At 37.3% G+C, this 20,708-nt stretch overlaps 2 protein-coding genes across 2 annotated transcripts; one reads left to right on the forward strand and one right to left on the reverse strand.

Moving 5' to 3' along the window:
- Nucleotides 1–1,301: 1,301 nt before the first annotated feature.
- Nucleotides 1,302–13,644, reverse strand: LOC149990317 (uncharacterized). Its single transcript, XM_090264807.1, has 2 exons — nt 13,584–13,644; nt 1,302–2,279 (listed from the first exon to the last, which is right to left on the reverse strand). Exon 2 carries the CDS (start codon nt 2,174–2,176, stop codon nt 1,400–1,402), a length of 777 nt encoding a protein of 258 aa, XP_090120933.1. The 5' UTR covers nt 2,177–2,279; nt 13,584–13,644; the 3' UTR covers nt 1,302–1,399.
- A 1,061-nt stretch (nt 13,645–14,705) lies between these two features.
- Nucleotides 14,706–17,135, forward strand: NAP1L3 (nucleosome assembly protein 1 like 3). Its single transcript, XM_090264668.1, has one exon. The coding sequence runs from the start codon at nt 14,983–14,985 to the stop codon at nt 16,363–16,365; it is 1,383 nt and encodes a 460-aa protein (XP_090120794.1). The 5' UTR covers nt 14,706–14,982; the 3' UTR covers nt 16,366–17,135.
- Nucleotides 17,136–20,708: the final 3,573 nt, after the last annotated feature.

Genomic DNA, 20,708 nt, shown 5'->3' on the forward strand with positions numbered 1-20,708 from the left:
GCTATTGACTATCTCATCGTGCCAAAATATTTTGTACATATGACATCACAATGAGCCCATCTCCTATAACAGGTACTTTTTGAAACATCGATTTATAAGTCATGTTACTATAATATTTAAAAATAAAACATAAAAATAACTTTCAACTTATTTCAACATTACTGGTTAACATGAATCAGCAACAGAAATGAGACACCAAATGTTAGTAAAATATGACATAGGAAGAGCAACAATGTCATTATCTCCCAAATTTAACTTCTTTTTCAAATTCAATACTAATGCTTAAGACAACAAACTTCAAAACAGCATATTTACTAAAACTGTGGCAGGGGTTTTATGTAACAAGACACAGCACACTACAGATCTGGCACTAAACTTGCTTACAGTAAACCAGCTTCAATATGAAGGCATTACATAGTTTTTAAAAACCTTCTTTTTACATGCTAAATATTTTGGCAAGTGTGAAATTAAACCCAGTAATGAAATTAATATAGTAAGATTAAGAAATTACAAACTTGAAACTTGTATCTTAAGCATAAATCATATAAAAAGGATTACTGGTTATATAGAATATCCCTGGATAATCAAAAACTAATAGTACAAAACATGCAAAATATTTCAGAATCTTTATTAATCAAAAAATACCAGGGTCTATTTAAAATTATTACCTTCCAAAGGGTATCAAAGTTAATGCAAATCATGTAACATTCTAATGCTAAATACTATGAAATACTGTTGAGTTAGAGGTAAATATCATAGGATTGGGGGCTTACTTACACTGTTAAGTTGCTGTCTTTCTTGTTCATTTGAAGCAGCATACAACAACATACCAGAATTTTATTAAGTAAAAATAGAATGTGTAAGGATCAAAGGCACACGACTCAGCTAGTCAAAGTGATAGCAAACTCTTTTTCCCCCACAAGCCCTTTCCCCATGTAAACGAAAGGTTATTGAAGAAAGTAAAATAAACTAAAAAATATTCAAAAGTAAGGATTTTGAGACATCAATGTTAAGTTCATGCTTGAAAAATATCAACGATAGTTGTCTGGATTTTTTGGATTATATTTAAACATATATCTAAACTTGATAGTTTTAAAATTAAATATATTTTTGTCAAAATTGTTATCTAAAACATTTCACTTTTATACCAAACATTTGAACCACTGGTATGACAACAGGGTTTCAGCAGTCAGAGTAATCAAACACTGGAAGAAAAAGCATACAAACAAAATCCTATACGTAAGCCACAGGCAACAACAATTATGGCCTTTTCTGGCATGGTGGCATTGGACTGCCAACTCAAAGTCCAGAAGTAATTCTATTAACACAGGGGAACTCATGCATTTTGGTAAATGGACCCTAACATTCACAGTTGAGTTTTCTTTTAGGCCTTGCTGTTTTAAATAGAGAAATCTTGCTTTTTTTTCTTGATGTCAACCTTACTTGTGACTTGACTTGACTTCTTTTTCTTCTTCTTACTATGTTTCTTGTTATGTTTCTTCTTCTTCTTCTTTGCTTTTTCCAGTGTTTTTTCTCCCTCTTCATGCCTTCTCTTCTTTTTGGCTTGTGCCTCCTCTTCATAATCTGATTCTGATGAGGACCCAGATGATAAAGGTTTATCCTCAGGGTAAGTCCGCTTTCGTTTTTTGCTGACACTTCTAATATGCTTTTCTTTCTCTGTGTCATCCTTTGACTTCTTTTTCTTTTTTCCAGATTCCCTGCTCTCTGATTCCGATTCATATGTAGAACTTTCTGATGACTTGTGTGAACACTTCTTCTTCTTCTTTCTCTTTTTCCGTTTCTTTTTCTCAATCTCGGAATCTGAAGAACTGCTTGAAGAATCAGAGCTTGATGAAGAAGATGAAGATTGACAATATTTCTTCTTCTTCTTTTTCTTCCTTTCTCTTCTTTTGGATGAACCCTCATTTCCACTTAATGCTTTCTCTCTGCTTTGTTCTAGTTCTTTCTTCCAATTTTCATTCATTTTTTCTTCAAATTCTGCTAATGCCTTGGAGCCTTTCTTTTTACTTTCTATTTTTTTCTTCACTTCTTCCCATGTGGGTCTTGGTCGATTCAGATAATCTTGTATTGTCGGGCCTACAGGTTGAGATGGGCCCCTCCATCTGGCCATTGCTATAGGATTCATATAGGCCACCCGATTATCTCGCTTCCCCATGGTTCTCAATGGTTCCCAGAGCAGACTCTCAGTTGCTAAGGGGAATAAGTTTACACACCATTCTTAAGTTCTTCATCTGCTGGCACATCAAGTGGGCTCTATTCTGTAAGAGAAGCAGATGGAATGATTACAAAATGCTTTTAATATAAGACAAAATAAACACATGAACTTAAATGCCCACTGCTATCACACAGTAGAAATTTTCAGTCTTAGACCTTAGCAACAATGAATATATATATTTAAGATTTTTGTATATTTTAGATATTGTGGGACAAATAAACATAGTGTGTTTTATATACCCCACATAAGGTTCTGTTGTCTAAATTTTTAATAAGTATTTTTTTTACTATATAATATGTACCTTTTAGTTTTCTTTCATTCTGTTTTATATTGTATAAAGAGAGAAATTTTTATTGCAAAATTCCATACCAGGTAGACCTTTCCAATTTCTTTGACAGAAATCTAGAAAATCTTCCCCCCTCAATTCTAACATCCAATCGATTATAAATGCTGCTGTTTAGACTTCCACAACAGGTCTCATATCCATTCACCTCTCTCCAAATATATTGTTATCAAGTTAGCCCAGGCACTATCATCTCTCACTTGGACTATTAATCTCTAGTTCTACTAAATGTTTATTTTGTGCCAGGGACTGCTTATGGATTATCTCATTCAGTTTCTAGACCAATACTATGAGGTCTATTCTATTATCACGAATTCACAGATGCAGAAACTCAGGCTTAGAGAACTTTAGTAACTTATATGAAGTAACAGCTAATAAATGACAGAACCAGAATTTAAAGCAAGGCAGCCAGACCCCAAATCCTTTACACCTAACACAACACTATATTGCTTTCTTATATCAACCTCTTAATTGATTAACCTATTTCTTCCCTTAGTCCTTTCCAGTCTAGTCCCACACTATAATCAGAAGGATCTTAAAATACTCCAGTGGCTTTACATTTTAATAGGAATCAAATTCAAACTCCTATAAAGGTCCTATATGATGTCGTGTTTATCTCTGTTTTCTCATTTCTATCTTCTCCAGTCTTCTCTTGCTTTCTGAAATATGCTAAGATCCAAAGTTAGCCACCATGGCCAGTTTCACATCATTCTTCATGTCTCAGTTTAAATGTCAATTCGCCAGAAAGGCAATTATTAGGTTGAACTATACAAATTGCCAATTATATAGGACAAATCAGTCAGATACCAGCAGTTGCATATGGCTTAACCATATACTAAAGTAGGTTGTGTCCCAGGTCCTTGTTTATTTTATTCATAGCACTTAGTAAATTGATGATTATTTTATTTGTGTGATTATTTGGATGTGTGGTGTGTGTGTGTGTGCGCGCGCGCACCCATGAAGGCCAAGAAGGGAAAAAGCTGTGTTTGATCTATTTTATTCACCATGGTGTTTCCAGTACCTAACATGGTATCTGTACTGCACTAAGTACTAAATAAATATTTGCTCAATAATAAACAAATGGGTATGTGGATGGGTAACTCTGAGGAACAGGGGCATTTAGAGAAGCCTCTTGGAGTTGGTGATGTCTGCATAGGGTTTGGAAAGATAAATAGTTTACCCAGGAAGTGAGAAACGAAGGACAATTAGCCATACCATAGATTTTTCTGTCAGTCTCCATGTTGACTCTGACCCTTTAAGTGGACCAAACATGCGTATCTTGCATAAACTCAATGCTAACAGATGTCACAGTGGCTCTTGGTGATAATTTCCTGCATTTCTTTTGCTGTGTTCTTGCTCCTATTCTCCTTTTGCTTCAGTTATGTCTATCTTCTCTTACGTTTTTCTGTCTTTCCATTCTACTCTACTACTCTAAAGATCTATCAAATATCACTGTTTCCTTGACTCGGTCATCAAAGTCCCTGAAGGATTTTAGTTCATATTCAACTTGCTGTTTCCCTCGAACACTCAACATTTAGAAGAGCATAATCCATTCTAATGTCATTTCCTTGAGACTTAATCTTGACATCAATTAGAAAGATACGCAGAAGCCATTCCACAAAGGCATTGGATATGATGAGATTTTATGGCTTATGTTTTCCTCTAAAATTTTGTTGGTTTCACAGCTTATATTTAAGATTTTTACCCATTTTGAATTTATTCTTGGGTATGGTGTAAGTTGGTGTTTGAGTTTAATTTTGTTTTGCACGTACCTGTCCAATTTTCCCAACATTTATTGAAGAGAACATCTTTACTCCATTGTATGCTCTTGTCTCTGTTTTCAAATATTAATTGACCATATAGGTGTGGGTTGATTCCTAGGCCTCTCTGTTCTCTACCATTGACTATATGCCTGCCAGTACCAGGTTGTTTTGATATCAGGTACTGTGATCCCTCCAATTTTGTTCTCTCTCAAGATTGCTGAGGCTATGTGGGGTCTTTTTTGATTCCATATACATTTTTGGTATTTTAATAGGAATTGTGTTGAATCTATAGATTGCTTTGGGTAATATGGGCATTTTAATTAGGTTAATCTTCCAATCCATGAACATGGTATATACTTTCACTTATTTGTATCTTCCTCAATTTCTTTCTTCAATGTCCTATAGTTTTCCAAGTACAGGTCTTTTACCTCCTTGGGTAAATTTATTCCTAGGTACCTAATTTTGTTGTTGTTGCAATAGTGAGATTGTTTTCTTAGTTTCTATTTCTGATAGTTTATTATTGGTGTATAGAAATGCCACTAATTTCTGGATATTAATTTTGTATCCTACTACTTAGCTGAATTCATTTATTAGCTCTAGTAGTTTTTTGATGGAGTTTAGGGTTTTCTATGTACAATATCATGTCATCTGCAAAAAGTGTCAGTTTTACTTCCTCCTTTCCAATTTGGATGCCTCATTTCTTCTTGTCTGAATGCTGTGGCCAGGACTTCCAGAACTATGTTAAATAACACTGGTGAAAGCAGACATCTGTGTATTCCTCCTGATCTTAAGGGAAACACTTTTAATTTATATCAGGACACTTATAATAGCAACAAAATATTACAGATACATGAGAAAAGAATGGTTATGAAAGGGTAGGAGCTTCAAGTGTAGGTTTTAGCTATGTTTATGTTTTATGAAAGAATGCTTCACCCTCTTATCTTAATATACCAATACATTTTGTATTTTTTATTAAAAAATCGTTATTGTTTAGCTTTTATGGTAATAAATTAAAATGTTTTTAAAACAATCTTTTAATTTTAGGATAGTTTTAGATTTACAGAAAACTTGTATGTATAATACAGATAATTGCTGTATCCTCTGCACCCAGTTTCCTTTATTACTAATATCTTACACTGATATGGAACATTGAATACAATTAATGAACCAATATTGACAAATTAATATTAACAAAATCTTTAATCAAATTTCCTTTATTTTTAGATAATGTCCTGTTTCTGTCTGAAAAATTCAACCACATTACATTTAGTCATCATGTCTCCTAGGCTCCTCAAGACTGGGAGTTAGTTTCTCAGAGAATTTTCTTGGTTTTAGTGACTGACTAAGCCCTGGCTGGTTTGGCTCAGTGGATTGAGCGTCGGCCTGCGAGCTAAGTGTCGCTGGTTTGATCTTCCAGTCAGGGCACATCAGAGAAGGAAAACTCTGATTCCAAAAAACCTCCGCTGCCTTGCGGCATACCTCTTCAGGGGAAAGGCTAAGGGAGTAAACCCCGACAGAAAATCCGGAGCCGGAGTCCCTAAGGCGGTTTGACGTTGTAGTCAACACCGGCAACTCCTGCGGCGCACCTGAAGCCAAGCTGTATTGACTCCGTCTTTCCCTTGGATCCCTCAGCTGCGAAGAGGGGGGGTGGTCTGCTGCATGGGCAACAGCAGACCCTCCATATCACCCTGCCCAGGCTCTGTAGCTTCAGCTTCACTGGAGAGGACACTCCAGCGTCATCGCAAGATGTTGATTCAACATGAGAGGAGACAGATACCGTGTCACTCCTGAGTCGGACTGCACAACCATTCTCGGTGGTGCAGATAGACTCTTAAGAAGCTACACCATCATCTCTCGAGACGGACGGCTGCCGACGACGAGTGACTGACTGTTTTGAGAAATTCTGACCAGGTATTTATTTTTAGAATGCAATTCAATTTGGAATTGTCTGATGTTTTTCTGATGGTTAGAGTTAGGTTGTGAATTCTTGGGAAGAAAAACACATGTTTTTCCATCTGTGTGGTATGACTCCTATGAAACTACACCTCAAAAATGAGATTTTCCACATATCTTCTCATTGTCACAGTTTCTATTTAAAAAATGTCTCATAATATAAATTTTGTAGAAACCCTTGACAAGATCCTTCAAGTCACCAAGCTTGGTATGTCAGTGTTTTTTCGTTTTTTTTTTCAGCACTGAGCATGTAAAATGAATTCCATTCACAGTTGACCAGGACATAGTGTATTATCATTATTAGACTTTCAAAGTGAAATAGAACTGCACCTTCCACTTATTCTTTATAATATTATGTACATTTCAGTATTAAAGTGATATATTTTTATTAGAGGATAATGAGGTGCTTCTTGAGGCAACACACTATGTATCCAAACTGACTGTAGTTTAAAATAAGCTTATAAAAATAAGGTAAGCATAGGAAGCAAATACCAGGGGAACTTCTTCTATTTTCCCAAAGAACACAGTTTAAAACACATATATTTATGCTTCAGTTACTACCTTCTGTACCATCAGCCCCATGTGATTTTTTAAAAATTATTTATTTACTTATTTGTTTGTTTTATTTTTTATTTTTATTTTTAGAGAGAGGGGAAAGGAGAAAGAGAGGGAGAGAAACATCACTGTGTGGTTGCCTCTCACTCGCGCCCCCAACTGGGCACCTGACATGCAACCTAGTAATGTGCCCTGACTGGGAATCGAACCAATGACACTTGGCTTGCAGGCTGATGCTCAATCCACTGAGCCACAGCAGCCAGGGCTCCCCACGTAAATTTTTAAATGCTTCAGTCACTACCTTCTGTACCATCACCCCCATGTGAATTTTTAAATGTATTTCTGAAAACAAATGTGAACAGAAAATTTCATGTGATGTGTGTATATATGAATATACTGGCCACGAAATAGCTAAATGTACCAGTTAGTTACTGAAGCTGGGTACATTGACATGTCAAAATTCCTAAACAAGTCCAAAGGTGAGAGCGTGTAGACTTATTTGTTACAAAATTTTATTATAGATGCTTATTGGGAATTATAGAAAGGTGTGATCAAGACCATCACAAACTGAAAATTTATATTTCCATTTACTTTATTATGCTGGAATTAAAGAAGTCTCCAGTTCCATGACTGGCCTGATTTGAAAAACTATGTGAATTTATCCTCAGGGGGAGGGAAAAAAAAAAAAAAGAGTTCTCTACTGAAGAAAGAGCACTGAGGATGACCTGGCTTGATAAAGGCAGATAAAGTTTTTAGGAAAATTCACTAAGAAGATTGCCCTGGCTGGTGTGGCTCAGTGGATTGAGTGCTGTCTTGTGAACCGAAAGGTTATGGTTCAATTCCCAGTCAGGGCACATGCCTGGGTTGCGGGCCACGTCCCCACTTGGGTTGTGCAAGAGGCAACTGATGGATGTTTCTCTCACACATCTATGTTTCTCTCCCTCCCTCTCTCCCTCTGTTCCCTTCTCTCTAAAAATAAATTTTAAAAATATTTTTAAGAAGACTATATTAACTTCACTGATGCAGCAAATCATCATTAGAGTTCATGACCATTGGAGTCAAAGATCCAGCTTCCTCATTTATTGCTGAGTGCTCTCCTACAAGTCATATAACCTCTCTGTGTCTCAGTTCTCATCTCTGAAAACTGAACTGATACATGATCTTTCTCTCTACAATGCCATCTCCTGCCCCCCAGGTTCAAACAAAATACTCTTTGGCCATGGGTTGAAAACTTCAAAAGTCAATATAAACATAAAGACTTGATATCTTATGACCATTATCATGAATCGTGTAATGGCGATTATAATGTTTTCGTGTCCACCTTGAATAGATACTGGTTTACATGAATTATCTCATTTAATTCTCACAACTTCATGAAGTAGGTACTATTATTTCCCTCATTTGACAGATGAGGAAATTCAGTCTCAGGAAGTTTAAGTAATATGTTCAAGGTCTTATGGCTACTACATTGTAGAACCAAGATTAAGCCACCAGCAGCCTGATTTAAAGCCTTCATTACTAAAATTGTTGTAGTATGAAAAGGGACTGCAAAATTCTAGCTAAGGATTCAAACAAAAGTAAGATGGTCATTTGCAACTGTACATCTATCCTTAAATTTCAGAAGGTCACAGGACAAGTATTTCCCTGAAAGGGCAGGAGAGGGTCTTACATTAATATTGTAACATTTAAATTGGTTGAAAATACCAGTTTCTAAATAGGTGTTTCATTAATTTGTCCAACAAATATAAAAGTTTCAGATACATGAAGCATAAATCTTTCTTGGGGTAAGGGTGGAGATTAAAGTCTAGCTTAAAGTAGTCAATGTACTTTTCTGCATTGCATTATAGATGGATACAACTAAGTTTTATGATAATGGGGATAGCTTGGGAAAATGGAGATGTACAGAAAACTCAAAGGCACCAACATTTATTATTTTCAACTTTTTTCCTTACCCAACCTGATTACCAGAGCTGTTGAAATGGACTGATTCATACCTGCAAGTGTGGGGTTGCTTAAGGAACAGCGTTAACTATTATCAGCAAAAAGGAAATGGGAACTATCCAAATCAGCCTGGATAATCTATAAACTCTACTAAGAGTTTCTTTCCTTTTATATTCCAGATTTCTTACCAACTATCTCTGTTTCTTTATGTGGCTGTGTGTTTCTGCCGTTTATATTTATAGGTAATCATTTGTAATTTCCTTTTCCCTCACTGGATTGCAGACCCCTAAAGGGCAAAAGCTGTGACATTGCCCACACTACCAAGCTATAGCCACTGCTTTGGCACATGATCTGCATCGCAGAATTTGCTAACCTGACACTTAATGATATGCCATAGCAGTTATTTTTACCTATTTATTATAACATTGCCAGCAGCATTTGTCATGGAATTTCCACCGTTGGAATCAGCCATTTTCACCTAGACTCCCCTGAATGTTTTCCACCCTTGACTGACACTGAAGTGATATATAATTATTACATATAACTTCCAGAATCAGGAACCTGAAGATTCTGGTATATTTGTTTGATTTACTCCAAACTGAGTAACTCTATAGATACCTGTTTTTCTCTATGGAAGAAGTCGATTCTAAGTTGAAATTCCCAACAGCCCTGAATATGAGCATACAGATTATTTATGCAATTCCTTAAATTTTCCGATAAAGCGCCCTATTGAAACCTTGTAATCCATTTGGCTTAATCTATTCCAAAATGTCTGATCATGAAATTTCTAATCATGGAAACAAATCTGACATCCTAAAAATGAAAGAAACAGCTAAGGCATTTATGGCATGCTGAAATGGAAGAAAATTTGCTTTTCATCTGTCTGAATTACTGGCTTAGTAAACTTTAGAAAATAAATCATGGTTCTATAACTTTAGTTTGATCATAATACAAGTTAAAATGAAAAAATATCTTAAACTAAGGTCGAATCTATATGGCATAAAATATAATATCTGAATGTAGGTGATTCACGTATCCACTCAACAAATATTTATTGAGATCCTACTCTATGCCAGGCACTAGTGTTGAACAATACAGATGAAGTCCACGACTTCACGAAGCTCAATATTTTAGAGGGAGATAATTAACAAATTTGGGCTTTATTTTAAGTATGTCAGGGTGAACTAATCAAGACTTTAATAGAAAATACTAAAACAGAAAGAAAGAAAGAAAATACTGCTTGTGGAGGAGCTGAAGAAACAAGTTAAATGATATAATGAAATAATACAAAGCTCAGTTCAAAATGTGGGATGTTCTATAAAACAAACAGCTGATATTTTCTAAAATTACATGGGGAGTGGCCAAGGCTGTTATGGACTTTTTCCTACACTAGTCTGCAGATTTTCAAGACTGGGTATGACATGATGAAAGCAGCATTTTAGAAAAAGTTCCTTTCGTAGCTTGAGGTAGGAGATAAATGAAGAGGATGAGATCAATGGTCCAGATGGGATGATGGTGGCCGGAAATAGTAAAATGATGGGAGGAATGTAAGAAGGGAACAGTTGCTAGACTACTTTATCAGTTGTCATAGCTATCTGTCTGAAATTTGCATTCCTTTTTTATTACTATGTTACAATAACTTCAGTCCATTGATTTCATATTACAGTCCTGTACACCTATGACTTTTACTGGATTAAACAGAATTTCTTAGTAATCATATCGTACACGTATAAGGAAATGTACATCTTAATGATGTACACGTAATTTGCAGAAAATTCAACTTGCCTAGAGATTTTATAGTCAAGTAACATTTTATGGCTTGAACTTTCTCCAGATTATCACAAAGGCACAGGGGAAAAAAGGAGATCATGAAATCTAAACAGATATTTGTAGGATTGGCTTTAGTTTTTCCAACAAAGGTAAAAATAAACTTTTTAGAATAGCTAATCCATTCATGATCTTCATTTTCCAGGAAATATAAGTTTCTAGCAGCAACTCATTTTCTCCATTAAAAATAAATATACAACAAAGTCAAGAATATTGTAATAACTATGTATGATGTTAGATGGGTACTAGACTTATGAGGGTGATCACTTCATAAGTTATATAAATAATCAGTATGTTGTATATCTGAAACTAATATAACATTGTATGTCAAATGTAATTGAAAAATTTAAAAAAAAATCAAGAAAGATTTAAAAAGGTGTACAAGTTAATAGCAAAAATGATGAGTTTCAAAATAAGAGGAAAAAAACAATTCAAAGGGAAGAAAGTTTAAAATACTGAGATTGTGAGCATTATCAGTGCTGCCTCTGATCATGTTTGAATGTCCCAACAAAATAACAATGAGAATAAGGCACGCCTGCCTGGCAAATGCTACCTGTTGTAAGGCACCAGCGTGTGTCTGACCAGGCTTTCTGAGTGCTGCTCAAGCAAAAGCTAGTCCCTATGTTGCAAAAGTAGTCATTGGGACACTGTCAAGCCCTCTGTATCAAACTTGCTTGACTAAATAACATCCCGTGGTTGGCTGGATCTGCGGATGCAGAACCCACAGGTGTGAAGGGCTGTATTAATGAAACAGAAGGGTTAAGGAAACAGACATTTTAATTTAATGTTAAACATAGATCCTCATTAGACTCCAGAATTTTTCTTCTGAGGACTCTCCATGGCCTGCTAGCTATTAATAAGGTGTGTGGAGTGCTCCTATGTAGAAGTTGGTTGCTAAAACACTAATCCTTTAAATACTAAAATTTTAGTAAACATGATTTGCTGCATGGCAGTTATGTACTAGGACATTTGGCCATTTTTAGCCTTTAAGTACATACTCTTTATATGTAACAGTTGTTCCCTAAGTACAGCATGGAGAATATAGTCAATAATATTGAGATAACTATGTCTGTTGCTAGGTGAGTACTGGAAATACTGGGAGGATCACTTTGTAAAATATGTAACTGCCTAACCACTGTGCTGTACTCCTGATACTAATATATAATAAGAGTGAATGTAAATTGTAATTTAAAAAAAAGTAGCCTGCTGTGGTTAAAGAAGTAAGTTATAGTCTATGGCTTGTGAAAAATTACTTCCAAATTGAAAATCTGAATAGTCTATTAATATATTGCCTTTAAATGAGCTTCTTACAAGTTTTTTATACTTTATTTTCCATTCTATTCCAAGCTTCTCTGTATCAGTTTAAGTGATTAAGTATTAATCCTTGAAAAGCAAAGGATATGAACAGGCAATTTTCAAGTGGACAATAAGGATATGGAAAGATATTTAATCTTATCACTAATCTAGGAAATACAAATACATAATAATAAAAAGTTATTTTGGAGATGTTCATTAAAAATGTGAACAGTGATCACCTCTCTGTGTATTCTGAGTTACTTTTAAATTTACCTGCATTTCAATGTACTATCTGACTTTTTTCAATGTATATTGTTTTGACACAATATAAAGTTATTTAAAAAACTGCCTAATTATTTGTTTGCAAAAAAAAAAAATTATGGTCAACCAATCAGAAAGGAAAAGTCAGAAACAAAACCAAGCAATTCCGTTAATATGATAGAGGTGTTATTTCAAATAAGTGTAAAATTACTAATTTCTGATGTTTCAAAATTTAACATGTATTTTAAACCATTAAAGTACTATAAAATATAAGAGCATTCACTTACAAAAGATATCCATCATTTTAAATACATATAAATTATGGAACAATATTTATGGCATAACCCCACTGATTAAAATAATTGTTTCCATAGTATATGTTTTGAGTAAAAGTATTCACCATTATATTGCCATCCTTGACCATCTGTTCTTGGTACATGGCAAGCACAAAAATATACCAGCTGAGTGACTAAATAAATGAACTGCTATGCATTCTCAGTGGGAGTGTAAATTGAGGTAACAGAAAAGGAGAGAAGTTTGACAATATGTATCATAGAAAAAATGAGCGTATTTTTTATTCCAGCATTCCCATTTCTAGGAATTCATCCTATGACTAATTGCCACAGGTGTGTATAGTAGGTATGCAGAGCTAATGCTTTGTATAACAGGAAGAAATTGTGTATGTTAGTGGAGAGATATCTGACTTGCAAAAGGAATCTGATCAGATAAATTAAGGCAAGTATTTCCATAGAATATGAATCAACTTTAAAGTAAGATGATCATTTACCATGAAAAGATAGCTGAAATTAACTGATAAATGAACAGACTATACAATATAGTGTGACATCACATAGATAAAATGGTATACCTACATAGGTAGGTGTGTATATGTACAAAGAAATTTCTAGAAGGAAATGCATCAAAATGGTAACAATGGTTAGTGTTTGGTGGCAGACTGTATTTTTACTATCACTGGCATTTTCAATATTGTATATACTTTGACAATCAGAGATAAACAATGCAAGTAAATTCACTTACAAAATAGAAAATCAAGGCGTTTCCTAACTTACATATGAGTAAATGACAAAGCAGAAAAGCTATAATAAAAAAGTAACATAAAGGTTAATGTAACTTTAATATTTTTACTCATTTGAAATTAATGACTCATCGTATTTTATATTTTTGTTTACTACTTGTATTCTGTGAGCAGGTTTAGATAGTCGATGTGATTAATTAGGTTATTTTCTACATTAGTATATCAAATCACCTCTGTAAATTTTTCTGCTTCCATAGAAATATCAAAATATCTTCCAATTAAGTTTTTAAAAGATGATATGCTGTGATTTTTATTGATAAAGAGATATGTAATTTTGTCATTCATAAAAATGGGCTAAAATATGTTCCTTACCTTTCAATGAAAAGTAAACACTGGTCTTTTGGGTTGTACCAAGGGAGTGGTTCTGTAGCAGAAAAGAAGCCTGTAAATAAAAATAACACATACCTGTTTTTAAACTGCATTTTTGCAAAAGTTTATTCACACATTAATGGGCTTGTAAATCATACTGCGGTTTGGCTAGAATTTCACGATGTTAGAAAGCAATTGGTGGCAGATGACATTGTAACGTATAACCTGAGAGGATGCACTTTCACTAGCAGAAATTCCCCCTTCCATCCTGCCGTTCCTGGAATTGAAAACTGCTGCAGAAAAAGTACAGAACAAACAGCCTGCTTTTAAATCATGCTACCTAACGTTTGAATATCCTTTTATTTTATCTACAAGGTTGCTGTAAGCGTTGAGCAGGGCTACGTGGCAAGTCATCAGCAAGGGTGGGGGTTAGTATATTATATGCCAGCTTAAAAAGAAATATATGGTAAAAATGGTGTAACTGACTCACGGCAACATGGGTTCGCAAACCTTGTAGATGGATATAAAGCAGGCTTGCCGAACATCACAGCAGCTACGTGGAATGCAATATGCTTGCTTTCTAGCCCCTCCCCCTTTGCCAATAAACGACTGCCCCTTTATTTCCACTGTAAAAATTCATGCTCATAGAATATTCCCATAAAGAGATTTAAAGAAAATCATACATAATCACACTCTCCAATGATGCCATTGGGAGTATTTTCATCCACGTTTTTTTTAGAAACGAGATGTTTTGTGAGCGGCCCCTGACAAACCCAGCAGGAATTCTGGATGAGCGGACGGGAGAATGACACTCCTCTTCCCTTCTTAGGAAGTATGGCTAGTATTTTCTACCTCTCATTTAAGCTTTTGTTTTATGTTTTTGATTTATAAAACCATAAAGATACAATTTGGAGGGGAAAAACCGTCTTTCAGGGGTGTGTGCATCAGCTACCAAGGAGCGGCTGGGAAGCTGGGCAGAGCCTGGAGGTGGCGTAGCGATTGGTCATCCGTTGGGCTTAGGGACTGTCAATCAAGCCTCCCCAGCCAATGAAATGCGATCTAAAGGCACACTGGGAACTAAATGAACGGGACGTAGGATATGAATCGGGACGGGTATGGGACCGAAACGGTGCGGAGATCTCGGGGTCTCGTACTGCACCACTCAGCTGGGAGAGGGCTGCTGTCCCTGCTGGCGCCCAGGCCTCCTCTTCGCCTGCTACCTCCGCGCGCCCGCCGCCGGCCAGCCCGGCCCGCCCTGCGCCCCTGCTGCCTGCGCTGCTGCCGCCTCCTCATCCTGAGCCTCCGCCGCCCAAGCAGCCGTGAGTCAGTTTTCTCTGCCCTTCTCTGGGCGCGCGGTCTCAGCGCCGGTTGCCACCTTCAGAGGTTTCTGCAGGCTTGCAAAATGGCAGAAGCAGACCCGAACGCGGTCTCGGAACCTGGCGCCCAGGGGGTAGCCGAAGAGGTGGTGGCTAGCTCGGCCAGTGATTCTGGGGAAGAGTGTGACAGCGGTAGCTCCAGCAGCAGCGCCGGGTGCAGCAGCAACCGCAGCTTCTGTAGAAAGAAGAGGGCGCGGGGGGCTCCGTCGGGGAACACTTTCGTGGATCGGCTGCCTCGGGCAGTTCGCAAGCGTGTGCAGGCGCTCAGAAATATTCAAGCTGAATGTGACAAGGTAGACGTCCTATTCTTAAAGGCAATTCACGGTCTCGAAAGAAAATATGCTGAACTCAATAAGCCTCTATATGATCGGCGCTTTAAAATCGTGAATGCAGAATATGAACCTACAAAAGAAGAATGTGAATGGAATTCACAGGATGAGATGTTCAGCAGTGATGAGGAAGTGCAGGAAGACACCCCTAGTGCAATGCCTGCCTTAGAGGGTGAGGAAAAAGACGACCCTAAACAAACCCCCCAGGTAAACGCTGATGAAAAGGAGGGTCTGAAAGAAATTCCAGAGGCAAAGGCAGAAGAAAAAGCAGAGTCGAAAGATCTTCTGGAGGCAAAGCCTGAAGTTAAAGAAGAGCCTAAAGAAGTCCCCCAGGCAAACACAGAGGATAAAGAACAGCCTAAAGGAGCGGAAGCTAAGGCAAGGGCTGCATCAAAAGAGGCTCCTATAGGAGTTCCTGAGGTCAGGCCTAAGGAAAGAGCGAATCTCAAAAGAGCTCGGAAAGCAAAGCCTAAAAAAGATTATCCTAAAGGCATCCCGAACTATTGGCTGACTGTGTTAAAGAATGTTAACAAGCTCGGCCCTACCATTCAGAAGTATGATGAGCCCATTCTGAAGTTCTTGTCAGATATTACCCTGAAGTTCTCCAAGCCTGGCCAGCCTATAAGTTACACATTTGATTTTTATTTTCGGCCCAATCCCTACTTCACAAATGAGGTGCTGACCAAGACATATATAATAAACTCAAAGCCAGATCATAATGATCCCTTCTTCTTTTGGGGATGGGAAATCCAGGATTGCAAAGGCTGTAAGATAGATTGGAGGAGAGGAAAGAATGTCACCCTGACAACCACCCACAGTCGCACAACAGCCACTGGAGAAATTGAAATCCAGCCAAGGGTGGTCCCTAATGCATCATTCTTCAACTTCTTTAGCCCTCCTGAGATTCCTAGCATTGGAAAACTGGAACCACGACAGGACGCTATCCTTGAGGAGGACTTTGAAATTGGTCAAATTTTACACGATAAAGTCATCCTGAAATCAGTCTACTACTATACAGGAGAAGTCAAGGGTACCTATAATAGAGGGAAAGATTATGGAAACCGGAAATACCGAAAATAAAGAGGCTGCCTGAAAGAAATGTCAAGATCTCAAAAGTTCAAGAAGTGAAGCAGGTTTATACAGCTGGGAAATCAAACCTGCCCTATGACCTCATCACTACTATTCCTTACAGTCTTGTGTTTTTGTATTTTCTTGGTACTTTAAAAAATTGTGTTAAAGTGTTTATCAGTTTATTCTATATAGCCTATTGAAGTGTAATATTCTTCAAAACCTGTAAACTGCTATCAGTTGCTTAAAGCATGTTAATTTGGTACTACAGAGTTTTGATTTTTGTGAAATCCTTTTGTCATGTTCTTACTAGAATGTATCTGTGAAAATTGTCAGAATTGTTAACTGACACACAAATATTTGCTTGAACAAAATGAAGTTCCTGAAGTACCAACGAAAGTTATTTTTTTCCCCAGCCTCGAATACTAAGGGTTTAAATCTGCTTGCACTAGCTGTGCCTTCATTACTTTGCTACAGAGATAGTTTTTATATTAACTAGAACAGTGCATTGTGAAATGTGACTGCTTGGAAAAATTAGCATCCATTTAAGAACGCCCATGCTGATCATATATGATATGACTACGGTTCTATTTACGTGACAGTGGTCTATGCATTTGATCATAATGAAGTAATTGTTTACTACAGAGGTGTTAAAATGACGAAGTATTTTACAAAGGTTCCTCATCTTATACTGTGAAAATGTAAAGTTATTAACCACATTTTTTGTAAGATGTTTTACTTGGCCTTTCACTGAAAATGATCACATTACATCATTTGATATTTTTTATGTACTTCTATTGCAACCTAAAAGAAATAATTGTCAAATAAAGTGCATCATGCTGTAAAAAAAAATCAAGCATTTTCTTCTAATTATAAAAAGTAGTCCTTATTATAGAAAAAGTAGAAAATATTGAGGAAAAGAGAATTTTTTAAAAATAGAACTATTATAACATTCTTTTATATTTCCCTGGATCTTAGCTCTTTTTTGGAAGTAGAGGGGAGAGTAAGGAGAAGAGGGTGAGAAGGAGAAGGAAGGGAAAAGAGAGGAGGGGGAGGGAGAGGAAGGAAGGAATAGGGAGGAAGGGAGAGGGGAGGAGGGGAAGTGGGTGAAGAATGGAAAGTATGGGAAGGGTGGGCAAAGGGAGGGGGAGGGCAGAGGGCAGGAGAGCCTCACCGAGAAAGGACTTCATGTAAGCTATTGCTTTCATTTCCAAGAGCGGGGTGGGTAAATGACCCAGGTCCGTGGTCCACCTCGGACAGGAGGAAACATCATCCTTTCACCTCTTCCGCACAGTGCAGTTGGTTACAAGGTAATTAGATCTTAAGATTTTGGTTTGAAATTAGTGTGACGGGGAGGGCCCATTAACTCAGTTCACCAGAGGGCTTTTGCACTGGGCACAAAGGCACAAGCACAACAAAAAAGTAAGGTAGCATGTCGTTTTCCATTTCCCATTTCCCATTTATTTTTTCACATATATTTTCCTCCAAGACCTTACAGGAAAGAGATGTGGTAAGAGGAAGACAGAATAGTTTTCCCAAATCCCACCATATGTAGTTTAGTATTTTGCTTTTATCTTTAACAATAGCCCCCCCTTCCCATGCCTATAAATGTAAAAATATTACAACCCATGATCAATTACGAATGTTTGGATATTTAGGTTGTTAGGATTTATACAGAAATCAGAAAGCAAATAATTGCTTTTAGCCACACAGTTGCAATTTTGAGACTGCCTTTGTTTTATTTCTGAGATTTTTGCATCTATCAAAAAGGGGCATGGCAGCAGGTTTACGTATATGCCAGGGCCGAAACGAAGACTATATACTGTGCTTGCCTGACATCACAGACAGCAGAGCCCTTTAAACTTCTCCATGGATTGCAACATCCTTACTGCATCTTAGAACACTTAAGTATTTATTTTAGCCCTCTCCCACTCTGTATTTTTCCAATAGTAAAGGAACGGGTGCCATTAGAATATTTGCAAAATAGAAGCAGAAATGCAAGAAATAAAAATCATTCAAAAACACACTATAGTAAGATATGCTCTGTAGGTAGATTGGTGTATTGGATATTTTCTCCCAGTCCATCTCTTGATTACGTTTTATCACAAGTTCATGGCTCAAATCAAATGGTGAATTCAAGCTGGGCGGGTGTAACAAGATAATTGGAAAGACAGCTTATCGATATTTTTACCTTTTCCGTTTAAGCCTGGGGGACGGGGAGCAGGTGCCAAGGATTTTTTCATCAGTAAAGCTAGCATTCCGGAAACGCAAGCGGTCAGCTGGGGGCTACGACCACCTTAGCTAGTGGAAGTGGACAGAGCCGGGAAACGCGCTGGGCTTGCGCAATCATTGGGCTGCAGTTTGTCCATCACGCTGGCTCAGCCAATGAATGATGTCAGAAGGAGAAGCCTACGGGGAACCCTGCTCATCCGCAGGGGGCCAGGGCGTGAGAAGAGCTTTATGGAACCCCCCCCCCACACACACACCTTCTGCCTAGTGCGCTGTGATTCAAGGCTGAGGTCGGCTGCCCTCTTCACTGCCCCCGACCGTACCGAGGAGGAGGTCGCTCTCTGCTCCCCCTCCCTCTTCCCATCTTCCTCCCCCTCCCCCTACCTTTGTGATTTCTATCCCATCCCCGCGACCGGGACAGTCGCTCTCAAAGTTTGCTCTTTTCCTTTAACGTGGCCGACTTGACAGCGAGGGGCTTTCCAAACCAGCAAGAGGTAATGACAGAAAGCGTGGGGCTAAGTGAAGATGGTGACCACACAAATGGTCAAAGGATGCAAATGCCCAGTTCTGAGAGGCTGTAGGGATGCAGGTGGCCGTGCCCTCGAAAAGACTCAGGGACCGTGAGCTAAGACAGAAGCAGCCTGATTTGAAAAGCAATTGCAACCTCTTGGCAAGAAGTGTAAACTCTCCCTGCAGCATAATAACTTCAACAAAACTATGCATTCCTTCGAATTCTGTCGTTTTTTGTATATTTTTAGATTTCAACAGTGAAATAATGTCAGTATTAAAACACATGAGATCTGAAGTATAGTTTTGTTCAAGAGGTGCAAACACAGCAAATTCTCTAAGGCATCTTTGTTGACTGTTACGTAGTTTAGTCCTCATGATGGCTTTTTCTCATACAGCTTTTAGAAAGTAACTGGGAGAATGATCACAGCTCTCCTCTGAAGTTAACCTTTCCTTGGGAAAAAAGCACACTTGAAGAGCCAATCCAAGTGTGTATTTGGCCTCCACCTCCAAAGTAGGAAGGGTGTCAACCAAGTTGTCCCAGCTGTGTATTACACACTTTTATCACTTGACTAAAGTAGCACAGAGTTAAGAATTTTCAAGTGTGTATAAATATCAAGTGTTCTACACTGTGTTTTTGCATTTTGCATGACAAGGACTTAAAGAGAAAAGGCTAAGCACAATGAAGCTGTTATTTTCCACTGTGGTACTAGTAAAAGTTAGTGTTTTTCTCATCTTTTACTCATCATTTATATAAATTAACGGGATTAAACTTTTTTTTGCACTACACTTCACTGAACGTCATCACTTTTTATTATTATTTTATTACATCTTTTAATTATAAAGTATGTTCATTATAGAAAATTTGGAAAATATACTGAACACTATAAAAATTAAACAATTCTAAGGTCAAAGGTAGCCATAGTTTACATGGAAAATATCTATCTTTATTAACATGATAACTACTACTCTATTCCTTTCACTTCTCATTTAATATACTTTGGACCATTTCTATATTAGTGCACTTAAACTTTATTCTTTTAAACTTATGTTAAAAATGGATATACTGTAATTTACTGCATCATTTTTTTTTAATGATGGACAGTTAGGTTAGGAGCAGCTTTTTCTAATTGCTTAGTAACTGTAAGTACTGTCTTTGAATTAAGGAAAAATGGTGCACATGTTGAAACATTTTTCTGTTTGATTTTTTTCAGTTGTTTCTTGTTAGTTGTCTGCCTCCTCACGTTGAAGCAGACACTAGAGGAACTCAGAAAATGATGATATGCTGCTGTAATTTCTCCTTTACTTTAGCTCCCCTTTGGTTCTCCGTTTGCAGCTGTGTCCCAATGGGGTCATTTCCTATCTGCCACGGGGCCTAAATCCACTGTTCAGGGCTTGACTGTTTAAGGGACCCTGTGCGCTGACTGAGACCCGTGAAAGCAAGCAATGACTCCGAGTCCTAACTGAACAGTGCCCCTGAAATACCAGTTAGGTGAATTGGGTTTTGGCCCAATACGTTAATTAACCCAGCTTCAGTAATTGATAAAAGTATCCTTAATCAACATTTTTAAAAACTTTTTATTTTGAGACAGTTAAAGACTCACAGAAAGTTGCAGAAA

The sequence above is a fragment of the Furipterus horrens genome, unplaced genomic scaffold (genome assembly GCF_987537825.1).
Source record: "Furipterus horrens unplaced genomic scaffold, mFurHor1.1.pri manual_scaffold_17, whole genome shotgun sequence".
Classification (NCBI taxonomy): domain Eukaryota; kingdom Metazoa; phylum Chordata; class Mammalia; order Chiroptera; family Furipteridae; genus Furipterus; species Furipterus horrens.